Source organism: Perognathus longimembris, chromosome 23, assembly GCF_023159225.1.
Source record: "Perognathus longimembris pacificus isolate PPM17 chromosome 23, ASM2315922v1, whole genome shotgun sequence".
Lineage (NCBI taxonomy): Eukaryota > Metazoa > Chordata > Mammalia > Rodentia > Heteromyidae > Perognathus > Perognathus longimembris.
In genome coordinates, this window is record NC_063183.1 from 3046666 (window position 1) to 3059601 (window position 12936).

At 49.5% G+C, this 12936-nt stretch overlaps 1 protein-coding gene and 1 pseudogene across 1 annotated transcript; one reads left to right on the top strand and one right to left on the bottom strand.

The window, feature by feature from the left end:
• Window positions 1-842: 842 nt before the first annotated feature.
• Window positions 843-10572, bottom strand: Ndufab1 (NADH:ubiquinone oxidoreductase subunit AB1). Its single transcript, XM_048331862.1, has 5 exons — window positions 10370-10572; window positions 5591-5713; window positions 4235-4322; window positions 1731-1830; window positions 843-993 (listed from the first exon to the last, which is right to left on the bottom strand). The coding sequence occupies exons 1-4, from the start codon at window positions 10535-10537 to the stop codon at window positions 1739-1741; spliced, it is 471 nt and encodes a 156-aa protein (XP_048187819.1). The 5' UTR covers window positions 10538-10572; the 3' UTR covers window positions 843-993; window positions 1731-1738.
• On the top strand, window positions 10536-11948 carry LOC125341058 (annotated as a pseudogene).
• The last annotated feature ends 988 nt before the right edge of the window (window positions 11949-12936 follow it).

Here is a 12936-nt window from a genome sequence, read left to right on the forward strand (position 1 = left end):
AGCATCATTTCTGGCCTTTTTTTTTTTTTTATATAGAAAGAAGGCCTTAGGTAATGGAGAGTCAGTCCTATAATCAACCCTTAAAGCCCAAAAGCCCACTTGTTAATGGAAATTTAAAAAGTCCTCTCTTCATGAAAACACTCACTTTTTAGGATAATTTTATTGTTGCTATTAATGTGTTGTACAGAGCAGTTACCATGTCATAAGTCAGGTAGGTAATGAGTACATTTAATACATTCATTCTTAACTTTTCCCAGGTACACTACTGGAGAAGGCACTTTTTTCCACAGTACAGGGGCTTGAACTCAGAACCTCCTGCTTGCTTTGCTAGAGCTTGCCTATAGCCCTGCTTTTTTCTGGATAATTAGATGGTATGCTGGCTGGCTTTGAACTTCAGTCCTTCAGATTTCAGCCTCTTGAGTAGCTAGAATTACAGGTGCCCTGCATGTTTTCGAGACCATCTCGCTACACCTCTCAGGTTAACCTTGAACTCTCCTTCTGCTTCGGCCCCGCTCCAAAGGTTGTGTTTTGTTTGTTGGTCATGGAGCTTGAACTCAGGGCCTGAGCAGTGTCCTTGGTTCTTTTGCTCATGGTCAGTGTTCAATGCTTCTGGGTTTTCAGACTTTTCTTGCCAAGGATGGCTTAGAATCATGATCCTCAGATCTCAGCCTCCTAGTAGCTAGAATTACAGGCCTGAGCCACCAGCACCTGGCTTCCCTATATTTTTAATATACATGATTAGTGATGGTGGTAATCAGAAAAGTCTTTGAAAAATATTAAGCAGTGTCATGAAATAAAGGCACTTTATAAGACATTATTGAAAAAGTAAAGATTGAGAAGTGTTGGTTTCATAGATTTATTTTCAAAGGGCAAAACACTTAAACAATTTAAATATAGGTCCAACAGAGAGGCTGTGCCACCACTTCCGCTGAGAAGCCTCCTCCCCTCGACCCTCTCCAGTATCGTTGGAGTCCTCTCGGCGAGGAAAGGGTTCTGGCAAGGACAAAGTAAGGTCATGTTCTTCGGGTGTGCATCACAATCACTGGGACAGTGCTACCCTTGGCCCCAGCACAACCCCTGTGCTCAGCGCTGCACAGGCACGGATGGCTCTGCTACATGTAGGCAGGGCAGGTCCCTGTCCTGACAGAATGTCATCAGGCTGAGGACAACCTGGGGGCTGGGATCCAGAAGCTTCTCTGCCCACCACTGCTTCCTGTGCAGGAAGGGAGCTTGCCTGGCAGGGACTCAGGAAGGCCACATTAGGGAGGGCTGGTAATCAAGGGAGTCCTGTCCAAGGATGACTACTCACTCACCCAGGAAAAAGACTAGCCAGTGGCAGATTACAGGAAGTACCTGGGATTATGGGCAGGGCCACCATGCAAGCTCTGCTTTCATTTTATAACCAGTGAAAAATCTGTCAAGCATTTCCACTGTTTTCTTTCTTTTCTTTTTTTTTTCTTTCTTTTTGCTATCCCTGGGGCTTGAACTCAGAGCTTGAGCACTGTCCCTGGCTTCTTTTTGCTCCAGGCTAGCATTCCACCACTTGAGCCGCAGCACCATTTCTAGCTTTTTCTATATATGTGGTGCTGAGGAATCAAACCCAAGGCTTCATGTATATGAGGCAAGCACTCTACCACTAAGCTATATTCCCAGCCCCCACCCTTTTCTTCTTGACTCTTGCTTTGCTGAAGAAGTACAGACAAACTGAGTCACTAGGTGAGATTATTTACCTGGTGTTTTATTCATATACATCCTTCTTGTCTGCAATATAATCTACAATTTCTTGTGGACACATCAACTTCTCTGCATCTATATCAGGAATTTCAAACCCTAAAACGAAGGAAGTTGACAACTGTGTGGGTATACAAAGAACAAATGCTTCAGAACTGAAAGCACCTCACCCTTTCCCCAAACCCACAACTCTCAAAATCGTCCAGCCACCCTGAATCACACTCTGGCTGTGAGCACAGAACTTTTTTGTTTCCTTTTGTTGGTCATAGGGCTTGAACTCTGGGCCTGGGTGCTGTCCCTGAACTCTTCAGCTCAAGACTAGCACTCTATCACTTGAGCCATAGTGCCACTTCCAGTTTTCTGGTGGTTAATTGGAGATAAGAGTCTCATGGATTTTTCTAAAAGCCTAGGCTGGCTGTGAACTGTGATCCTCAGATCTCAGCCTCCTAAGTAGGTAGGATTACAGGCATGAGCTACCTGTAGCTCCTAGTGAGCACAGAACTTTTGAGTGGTACTTAACACCATGCTGGGTACACTGCTGGTTGTTTCAGATACAGTAAACAGCAGAAAATTCTTGTTTGTCGTACAGGTCCTGGGGCCTGGGCACTGACCCTGAGCTATTTTGGGCTCTACCACTTGGCTACAGCTCCACTTCACAGTCCCCCCCCTCCTTTTCCGCCCCCAGGCTTACTGAAGATAAAGTCTCGTGGACTTTACTGCCAAGGCTGGCTTCAAATCTTTTCTTTTTTTGCCAGTCCTGGGGCTTGAACTCAGGGCCTGAGCACTGTCCCTGGCTTCTTTTTGCTCAAGGCTAGCACTCTACCCCTTGAGCCACAATGCTACCTCCGGCTTTTTCTATATATGTGGTGCTGAGGAATTGAACCCAGGGCTTCATGTACACGAGGCGAGCACTCTACCACTAGGCCATATTCCCAGCACCCTGGCTTCAAATCTTTTTTTTTTTTTTTTGCCAGTCCTGGGCCTTGGACTCAGGGCCTGAGCACTGTCCCTGGCTTCTTTTTGCTCAAGGCTAGCACTCTGCCACTTGAGCCGCAGCACCACTTCTGGCCATTTTCTGTATATGTGGTGCTGGGGAATTGAACCGAGGGCTTCATGTATGGGAGGCAAGCGCTCTTGCCACTAGGCCATATCCCCAGCCCCTGGCTTCAAATCTTGATCCTCTGATCTCAGCCTGAGTAGCTAGGATTACAGGTGTGAGCCACTGATGCCAACTAACAACTCTTTTCTAACCAAATCCTTAAGAATATTTTCATCATCCTTAAAATGAAACCCAGGACCCCTTAGCGGTCCCCCCAGCCACTCTGTCCCAAATGCTTTTTGTGGACATTTCCCATGAACAGCAGTGCCAGGGCTCCTTTCACTCAGCACACTCCCACAGCTCATCATGTGTGTACCATGTGTACCCGATGCTATGTGAACTGAACATCATGCCTTTCTTCACGTGGCTAGGCAACCACTTCCCCTCCTGCTGAGTGCCTGCCCAGACCCTGCCCAGTGTTTACACATGGTCTCTCCTAAGCATTCAGTCCTGAGCTCCAGGAGATGGGGTTGGTGGGCTAGTGGCCCTTGGGAACCACTCTGCAGTAACTGCAGAGTGAAGGATCTGAGTCATATCCTCTGCAAGGCGCAATGGAGGCCACAGCTTCCTACCCAGGGACTAAGACAAGCAGTTTGGCAAGGGTGCACTGGCACAAACACGCAATATGCGAGGGGCACATGGGCCAGGCAGAGGCACACTGGGACTGCTGCCAATCTTAGTCGCCACAGCTCATAAGGGGACTCGGGCGTGAGCACCTGCACAGACTTGGCTTTTGCCCTTCCCACGAGGACCCTTCAGTTCCCTCCTGGGCCTCTGCCAGCCCCGTCCCCAGTGTGGATTTTGTCAGATGGTAAGGGGTGACAGCTACTACTTCTATTAATATTTGATTCTAATTCGGGCTTCCAGCATTTCTTTCAACTAACACACCTAAAGGACATGGGCTGGTAATATAGTCGTGGAGTACTTGCCTAGTAAGCATGAAGCTGCGTTTGATTCCTCAGTACCACACACACAGAAAAAGCTGGAAGTCGGGCTGGGGATATGGCCTAGTGGCAAGAGTGCTTGCCTTGTATACAGGAGGTCCTAGGTTCAATTCCCCAGCACCACATATACAGAAAATGGCCAGAAGTGGCGCTGTGGTTCAAGTGGCAGAGTGCTAGCCTTGAGCAAAAAGAAGCCAGGGACAGTGCTCAGGCCCTGAATCCAAAGCCCAGGCTGGCCAAAAATAAATAAATAAAATAAAATAGAAAAAGCTGGAAGTGACGCTGTGGCTCAAGTGGTAGAGTGCTGGCCTTGAGCAAAAGCTCAGGGACAGTGCCCAGGCCCTGAGTTCGGGCCTCAAGACTAGCAAAAAAAACCCCAAAAAACCAACAAAGAAATAAAAAAACACAAAACAAACGTACACCTAAAGGATAACCATACTATAAGCACAGCACATGTTACCAAATTCATCTTCCATGGCCATGATAATCTCCACTTGGTCCAGACTGTCCAAGCCCAGGTCTTTCATGAAGTGGGAATTTATTGAGAGCTGCAAGAAAGGAAGCCATAGGTAGGAGGATCACAGTCTAGTCTAGCCAGGGAAACCCCCCAAAACTATTGGAAAAATAACTAAAACATAAAGGATTAAGGGTGTGACTGAAGTGGCACAATGCTTGCACTGCAAACCTAGGGTACTGAGTTCAAGCCACAATATTGATGACAACAACAGCCAGGCATTGGTGGCTCACGCCTATAATCCTAGCTACTCAGGAGGCTGAGATCTGAGGATCACGGTTCAAAGCCAGGTTGGGCAGGAAGTCCATGAGACTATTTCCAGTTAGCCATGAGAAAACTGGAAGTGGCACTATGGCTCAAGTGGTAGAGTGCTAGCTTGAGATGAAGAGCTCAGAGATAGCGCCCAGGCCCAGAGTTTAAGGCCCAGAGTTTAAGCCCCATACCAACCAAACAAAACAAAAAAACCCACTACTAACACCACCACCACAAAAAATCAGTCCTCAAGAGGAGGCAAGATTATGAGCTTGAGGCCAACCTGACCTATAGATCAAGACCTGTCTCCAAAAAAGGAGCAAGGTAGGACTGCCTTCTAACCCCCAGCACAGAAAAGCAAAAATACATTTCCCCCCATTTAAAAAAAGCAAGGGGGGGCTGGGAATATGGCCTAGTGGCAAGAGTGCTTGCCTTGTATACATGAGGCCCTGGGTTCAATTCCCCAGCACCACATACACAGAAAACGGTCAGAAGTGGCGCTGTGGCTCAGTGGTAGAGTGCTAGCCTTGAGCAAAAAAAAGAAGCCAGGGACAGTGCTCAGGCCCTGAGTCCAAGCCCCAGGACTGGCCAAAAAAAAAAGCAAGGGGCAGAAACGTGTTCATGGTATATTATCTCTGGTGAGTTCCCCCCCACCCCCTGCCCCCGAGTCCTGGGGCTTGAACTCAAAGCCTGAACACTGTCCCTGGGCTTCTTTTGCTTGGGACTTGAGTCACAGCACCACTTCTAGCTTTTTCTGTTTATGTGGTACTGAGGAATCAAATCCTGGGCTTCATGAATGCTAGGCAAGCACTCTACCACTAAGCCACATTCCCAGTCCTCTTGTGACTTTTGTGTTGGGTTGGTGCTGAGAAGTGAACCAAGGGCTTCTGCCTACTGAGTGACCCCACCTCCAGCCCACTTGTATTTTACAGACATGTGCATGTGCAGTGCATGCAACCAGATCTACGCACCCATCTGACAAGATCCCAAAACTCACACGGCCTGTGATTAGAGCTGAGGTGGAAATGGGGGTATCAACAGCACAATTACCTTTTCTGGGTCGATCTTGTCATACAGCTTCAAGACGTACAGGACTCGGTCCTTGATGCCCTCTAGCGTCAGGGGCGGCAAGTCGCTGTAGGAGCGGCCCCACCGTGGCACGGGCCCTGGCACCTACAGGAGGACAGGGAAAGTCACCAAACCTCCGGCCACACACACACAGAGGAGGCTCCACAGCCTTGGATCTCCAGTCCTGGGCGGCCTTAGGATCCAGGCAGTTCTCAGCAGGTTGGCCAGGGCTATGTGGAGAGACCTTGCCCCAGGAGCAGAAAAAAAGTCTGGTCTCCCTGCCCAAAGCTGGCCTGGCCTTGGCTCCACTGACCTCCACAGGCCTCTCCCATCTTTACTGGGTTGATGGGGGTCAGAATAACACATGGGGACGCACCATTAGCCTAGAAAGGCAGTTCCCACCCAGGGCCCAGCACTGGGAAGGCCAAATTTGGCTTGTGAAGTAATTACAGGACCTAGTAATAACAGAGCCAGGATGGAGGAAGCCAGCTCTCCTCCCCAAAGTGGGCTGGGGGAGCCCCAGTAATCCATCCCACTCCAACCTATTTCGTCCAGGTAGCCTGGCAGCAAGCCACCATCCAGACTACATGCCTCTGATTTTGCATGTCAAAGTAAGTAATATTTTGGCATCTCTGACATGAGCCTGCCTGCATGACTCAGGCATTAGTCTTGACCAGATTCAGTTACCAAATGTGGGATGAACTCCAACTCACAGGCCAGGGGGGTAATGAGAAGGAATGGACAACACGGAACAGGAAACCACCTATCACCAAATACCCCCAATCTAACGGCCTCATCTCGGGGTGTTCATTTGTGTGTATGAGCTGTTTGTTACAAGGGCTTGAACTTAGGCCACCACTCTCCCTCAGCTTTTTTACCCACCGATGCTGCTCTACATTTGAGCCACACCTCCAGTCAGGCGCTTTGTTGGTTATTTTGGAGATGGAGTTTCCAAAGACTTTTCTGCCTTGGCTGGCTTTGAACCTCAACTCTTTAGTCTTAGCTTGAGTAGCAAGGGTTACAGGTGTGAGCCACTGGTGCCTGGCATGCTGTTCATTTCAAGTCCTCAACTCGTCATTCTTAGGGCTTTTTCCATAGAAAGTGGGTTTGCTCTTAGGGACTTAAGTCCTCAAGACTGATAAAACACTGAAAAATACTAATAAAAATGAAGCTGAGAGCCAGGCTCATGCCTGTAAGCCTAGCTACTCACAAGGCAGATATGAGGATCTCAGTTTGAAGCCAGCCCAGGCAGGAAAGTCCAAGAGACTTATCTCCAATGAACCAGCGGAAAGCCAGAAGTGTAGCTGCAGCTCAAGTGATAGAATGCTAGCCTTCAGGAACAAAAGCTCTAGGACAGCACCCAGGCCCTGGTTTCAAGCCCCAGGACAGACACACACACAAAGAAAAGAAAAAAGAAGCTGAGGACTGTGGGAGTGCCAGCTGTGAGCAATAGAGAGAAAGCATGAGGCCCTGAGTTTATGCTACAGAACCAGGAAAAAATAATAAAACCAAACCAGTATATAGGTCTGTATTAAGAAACGTGTTTTTGTATGGAAGCCAGACGCTGAAATCAGGTCTAATCTGAAAAGTAAGGCAAATGGCCTGGCATGAGACAGTCCCAGCACTTGGAAGGCTGCGATAGGAGGGCATGGAGGATGTGGAGTTTGAGGCCAGCTGGGCTACAGACAAGACTGTTTCAACTCTCATTTCCCTGAATCATTTCAGGTGTTATTCCAGAGTAATGTTTCTGGATACTTTGAAGGGTGGCAGAGCAGTTTCCTTTTGTGATCCCTTCCCCAGGGATAGAGGGGTTTCCAAGTCACAGCTCCAAAAGACTGAAAGGAACAAGCAGGAGGGAGAAAATGTGTGAGGTAGGAGATCTAACAGAGGCTCAGTGCACATGAAAAGGAACTGACTTGCAAGAAGAGGGGAGGCCTCCAGGTGTTCCCACCCTAGCCACTAGGTGTCAGCACTGCCTTCGGCATCACTGGCAGGTGAGTGGCTGGGCAGTGGGGTCAGCAGGAGGTCCTCAGGGAACTGTGTCCAGCAAGAGGCCACATTTAGACAGTGGGCTGCTGCTGCGGACACCTGGTGTGGCCCTGAGCAAGTTAATCTTACAATTGTAGGAGGGTTTCTTTTGGCAAGTCCTGAGCCTGGGTGCTGTACCTGAGCTTTTGTGCTCAAGGCTAGTGGTACTCTACCACCTGAGCCAAAGCTCCGCTTCTGGGTCTTGAACTCGGCTTGAGCACTGTCCCTGGCTTCTTTTTGCCCAATGTTAGCACTCTATCTCTTGAGCCACAGCGCCACTTCTGGCTTTTTCTGTTTATGTGGTGCTGAGGAATCGAATCCAGGGCTTCATGCATGCTAGGCAAGCACTTCACTCTTAAGCCACATGCCTGGCTCCACTTCTGGCTTTTTCTGTGATTAATTGGAGATGAGAATGTCATAGATGTTCTTGCCTGGGCTGGCTTCAAACTGTGATCCTCCTGAGTAGCTAGGATGACAGGTGTGAGCCAGCGGCACCCACCTTGCTGGAGGCTTTGAGCAGACCAGTCAGCTATGTGAGGGTCAAGAGGAATACGCGGGATGACATCCTGGCAGGACTGTGGTACTAACAGTGTGACACCACCAGCCTGCTCCTTTCTCTTTCTTTCCTTCCTTGTGAAGCAGTGCTGGAGGGAACACAGGGCCTTGGGAAAGTGCTCTACCACTGAGCTGCATCCCCAGGCACTTCTGACATTTTGCTTTGAGACAGGGTCTCCTCTTGCCTCAGCCATGTGACTGCTGGGATTATGGACATGTGCCACCACACCTGGCGCTGTTTCCTTCTTATTTATCTGTTTATGGCAGTATTGGGTTTGAGCAGGGTAGTCAGGTGTTCTAGTACTCAAGCCATGCCCTTCAGCCCTTTTTGCTTTATTTTTTGAATGGGGTCTCATGCATTTGCCTGGACCAGCCTGGCCTTCTATTAACTACAATCACAGATGCACACATAGATGCTCAGCTTATTAACTGATAGGGTCTTGCAAACTTTTTAAATTATCGTCCTAATTACAGGCATGAGCCACTGCATCTATCCCCATTAAAATGTTTTAAGGTACTAGGGATTGTACCAAGGGTTTCAACAGTGTACTCTACCTCCGAGCAACAACCACCACCCCACACCCTTTCTGAATTTTGAGACAGTCTTGCTAAGTTACCCAAGCTAGACTAGAACTTGTGATCCTTCAGCTTCAGTCTTCAAAGTAACTGGGATTATAGAAGTGTCTATTAATTATAGAAGCTGTCTATTAATTTCTGACCATTAGCAAGGCCTAAGCTCACATCATCTACTTTAGCTGTCCCAGTAACTGTGAAATGTGTAATACTGTAAGCCCTCTTTTACAGATAAAGAAACTGAGGCAGATAATGGCCTCCTGGCTAGTATGACCTCTTAGAGGGTCTTACTGCCCCTCTGCCACGTGTCAGCTGTCAAGATAACAAATGACAGAACAAGAAAGCACCTCCTCAAGAGCCAACATACAGCCGCATGACACAAATCACTTGGCCGCCAAGGAGGAAGGGTTCAAAGCAACTCCTCTCCCAGAATCCACCATTCTCCATGGGGAACCCCTCTGCAAGGGCACTGTCCCTGAGCTTCTTTTGCTCAAGGCCAGCACTCTACCTCTAAGCCACATTCCCAGCCCCGAATTACTTTGTTAACTGTAACAGCCAGTCATGGGGCTGGGAATGTGGCTTAGTGGGTGAGGGCTCGCCTAGCATGCATGAAGCCCTGGGTTAGATTCTTCAGCACCATATAAACAGAAAAGGCCGAAAGTGGTGCTGTGGCTCAAGTGGTAGAGTGCTAACCTTGAGCACAAAGAAGCCAGGGACAGTGCTTAGGCACCAAGTTCAAGCCCCAGGACTGGCAAAAAAAAACAACCCAACCCCCCCCCAACAAAAACAAACCCAACAACAAAAAAGTCATGACAGAATCTCATGACTTTACACAAAGCCAAGGAATAGGAAAGGAGGTTTCTCAATTTGATTCTGAGAGTCTACCCTACTTCAGGCTAGTTCTTTCTGTTCTTTTCGGAGGCACTCAGGCCCTCCAGCTGGCCAAGCGGCCGTCCACTACTGGAGCCACGCCTCCTTGGGAGGCAATAGGCCTTCCAAGTGGGTAGCCCCAGTCACACGGCGGGCGGGGGGGGGGGGGCGAACTTAAAAAACCAGGGGGCGCAGCCAGAGCCTCAACCCTGAAGAGTGAACCTGAAGGGGAGTGGGAGGAGGGCTGGGGATGCAAAGCCACCGGGCGGCCTGGGGCTGAAGACTCTCATCCGGTGGGTGTCCCACACGTGCTTCAGAACGCCGAGAAGGGCGGGAAGGCCGCCGCAGGGGGACGGAGGGGAGAGAGCCGCTCCACAGAGGGAGCCCGTCACCTCGCCCCGCTGGGCGGGATGGCTGGCATTCCCACGACGGGCCCGGGCGCCCCGGACCCCGGCGCACCGCCCGCACGGTTCTGCACTCGGCTCCGGGGTTCGGCGACGCCGGGTGCGCCTCAGTTTCGGTGACCGCGGCCGCGGTCAAGCGGGCCCCGCAGGGCGGTGGGGCCGGAGGGCGAGCGGCCGCCCCCAGCCTCTCCCAACCCCGGTCCCCGAGGCCCGGGGCGCCGTCGCCCCCCCGCCTGCTCCCCACGATCTCTGAACCCCGGCGCGAGACCACCTCTCCCGTCCCCGCGGCCCTTGACCCCGGCCAGGCCCCGGCAAAGTCACCGCGAGTCACCTGCGCGAGCGCCGCGGCCGCGTGCGTGGCCCCGACCCTCCTCCAGGTCTCCGCGGGTTGCAAGGCAGTGCTGAGCGGCCGGGCCAGGGCCAGCGTGGGGAGCCGCGGTGGCGGCGCCAAGGCCGCGGGCAGGCGGCGGGCACAAGCCGAAAGGACACGAGCCGCCATGGCTACGCCGACCCAGGATGCACTGCGCCGCGGCCTCCCGCGCGCCTCCCCTGCGGCACGCGGGGCGCGTAGAGCGGCGCGGCCGGGCGCCGCCGGCGCTGGTGACCCCTGGCGGCCCCTGGCGGTACTGAGCCCTGGGGACCCGACCCTGAGCCAGGTGCCAAACGCGCACCATCCTGAACGCAAGGAAGACATCGGAGCTTCAAATGCTTTTATACGACCCTTCCGCAGATATTAACATTTATTTAATAAGTGGAAGACGCAGTACACAACCTGAAAAGCACACACACACACACTAATGATGTGTGTGCTTCCTTGTGAGGAGGCTCAGGCAGGATTTCTGAGCCCAAGAGTTCCAGGCTTCTTACAAGACCTCCCATGAAAACCATGAATTACCTGGACCCTGGTGGTTCAGCCTGTCATCCTAGCTACTCAGGAGGCGGGGATCTGAGGATCGCAGTTCAAAGCCAACCTGGGCAGGAAAGTCCATGAGTCTCTTGAAAACTGGAAGTGGAGCTGTGACTCAAAGTGGTAAGAGAGCTAGCCTTGAGCAAAAAAGCTCAGGGATAGTGCTCAGACCCTGAGTTCAAGCCCCACGACTGACACCCCCCAAACACACACACACACACACACACGAATTACGCCTGTCAGTTACTCAGGAAGATGAGATCTGAGGATCATGGTTCAAAGCCAGCGGGGGAGGAAAACCTGATGGATTAAAAAACTTAATATAGGTCCGCCATTTCGTGGACGCCGGGGAAGTGTGCGTATCTACTCATGGTGGCTTAGCTGAAGAAGTTCAGTGGAAAACAGTCCGGGTGTGTGGGTTTGAGCCTCCGAGTTTCTACTCCACGATCTCGAAATACATCGTGATTCCTGTCCTTTGGACTGTAAGGTTTATGTAGGCAATCTTGGAAACAATGGCAACAAGACTGAATTGGAAAGGGCTTTTGGCTATTAAGGGCCACTCCGAAGTATGGGTTGCTAGAAACCCTACAGGCTTTGCGTTTGTTGAATCTGAGGATCCCAGAGATGCATCTGATGCTGTTCAAGAACTAGATGGAAGAACACCGTGTGGCTGCCGTGTAAGAGTGGAACTGTCAAATGGTGAGAAGAGAAGCCGAAACCGTGGCCTGCCTCCTTCTTGGGGTGGTCGCCCTCGAGATGATTACCAGAGGAGTCCTCCACCTGGCCGTAGATATCCAAGAAGAAGAAGCTTCTCTCGCAGCCGAAGCAGGTCCCTTTCTAGAGATAGGAGAAGAGAGAGATCACTGTCTTGGAAGAGAAATCACAAGCCATCCCGATCTTTCTCCAGGTCTGGTAGCCAATCTAGGTCAAATGAAAGGAAAGAACAGTTTGCAAGAGTAGTATACAGTAAATAACTTCAGTTGACAGGAGTATGTACAGAAAATTCAAGTTTTGAGACTTCATAAGGTTGGTGCATTTTTAAAATGTTTTAGCTGTTCAAATTTGTCTTTTAGAACAGTGACACAGCGATGTAATTGTCTATGGTTTGAAATAGATCATATGAGGCATGTAATACCAAGAATTGTTCCTTTACAATGTTCCCTTAAGCAAGACTGAATTTGCGTTGAACTCTAGTCTTGCACGTAGGACTGAAATAAAAAACTCTAAATCTTGCCCAACCAAAGTGTGATGTGCTAATGTTACAGAAGCAAAACTTCAGAAGTGGAACTGAGATGCACTTTCACTCATAGCTGGGATACAGTATGCAGCTGTAGATGAATATGCAGTCTTTACAAGTGGCTGTGCCCACAGACAGGCCAACCAGTAAAGATAAAAGCTGCACCATTAAACTAGATGAGAAGTTTTTCTAAAATCCAGCTGGTCTTCACCCTGGGCATAGGTTGCCTTGGTTTAAAACCTGATGAGAAAGTTTACCTTTTAAGTGTCTTATGTGATTGCTATATATGAATACAATAGCTGTTTGTAACATTCTTTATTTGGAAATTTGAGATTTCAAAATACCAATGTCCTGCCAGCTTAAGGGTACATTATAGAGCTGAACTTTTGAGTTGCTCTGCAACATTTTTTTTTCATGCTGTCATTTGTAATATGTTTTGTGAGAATTCCTTGGGATTAAAGTTTTGGTTACAAATTGTTGTTTAACTTGAAAACCTGTTTTTCCTTGTAAACTCAAATCTGTGAGCTTGGTACCAAGTCCAGGTATAACATTCCTATTGGAAGCCATACTTATATTTTCTTGTAAAGTGCTTTTGGACTAGTAAAATATTAGCATAATTGTGTAATAGTTGAACTCATTGTTAACCATTGTTCTGGTTCCATGGGAAGCAGTTGGTCACTTAGTTCTTTATAAGAAACACAACGGAAGCACTGGAGAGTATATAGTCTTGAAGTTAAGGGGAAATTTTGGTTGT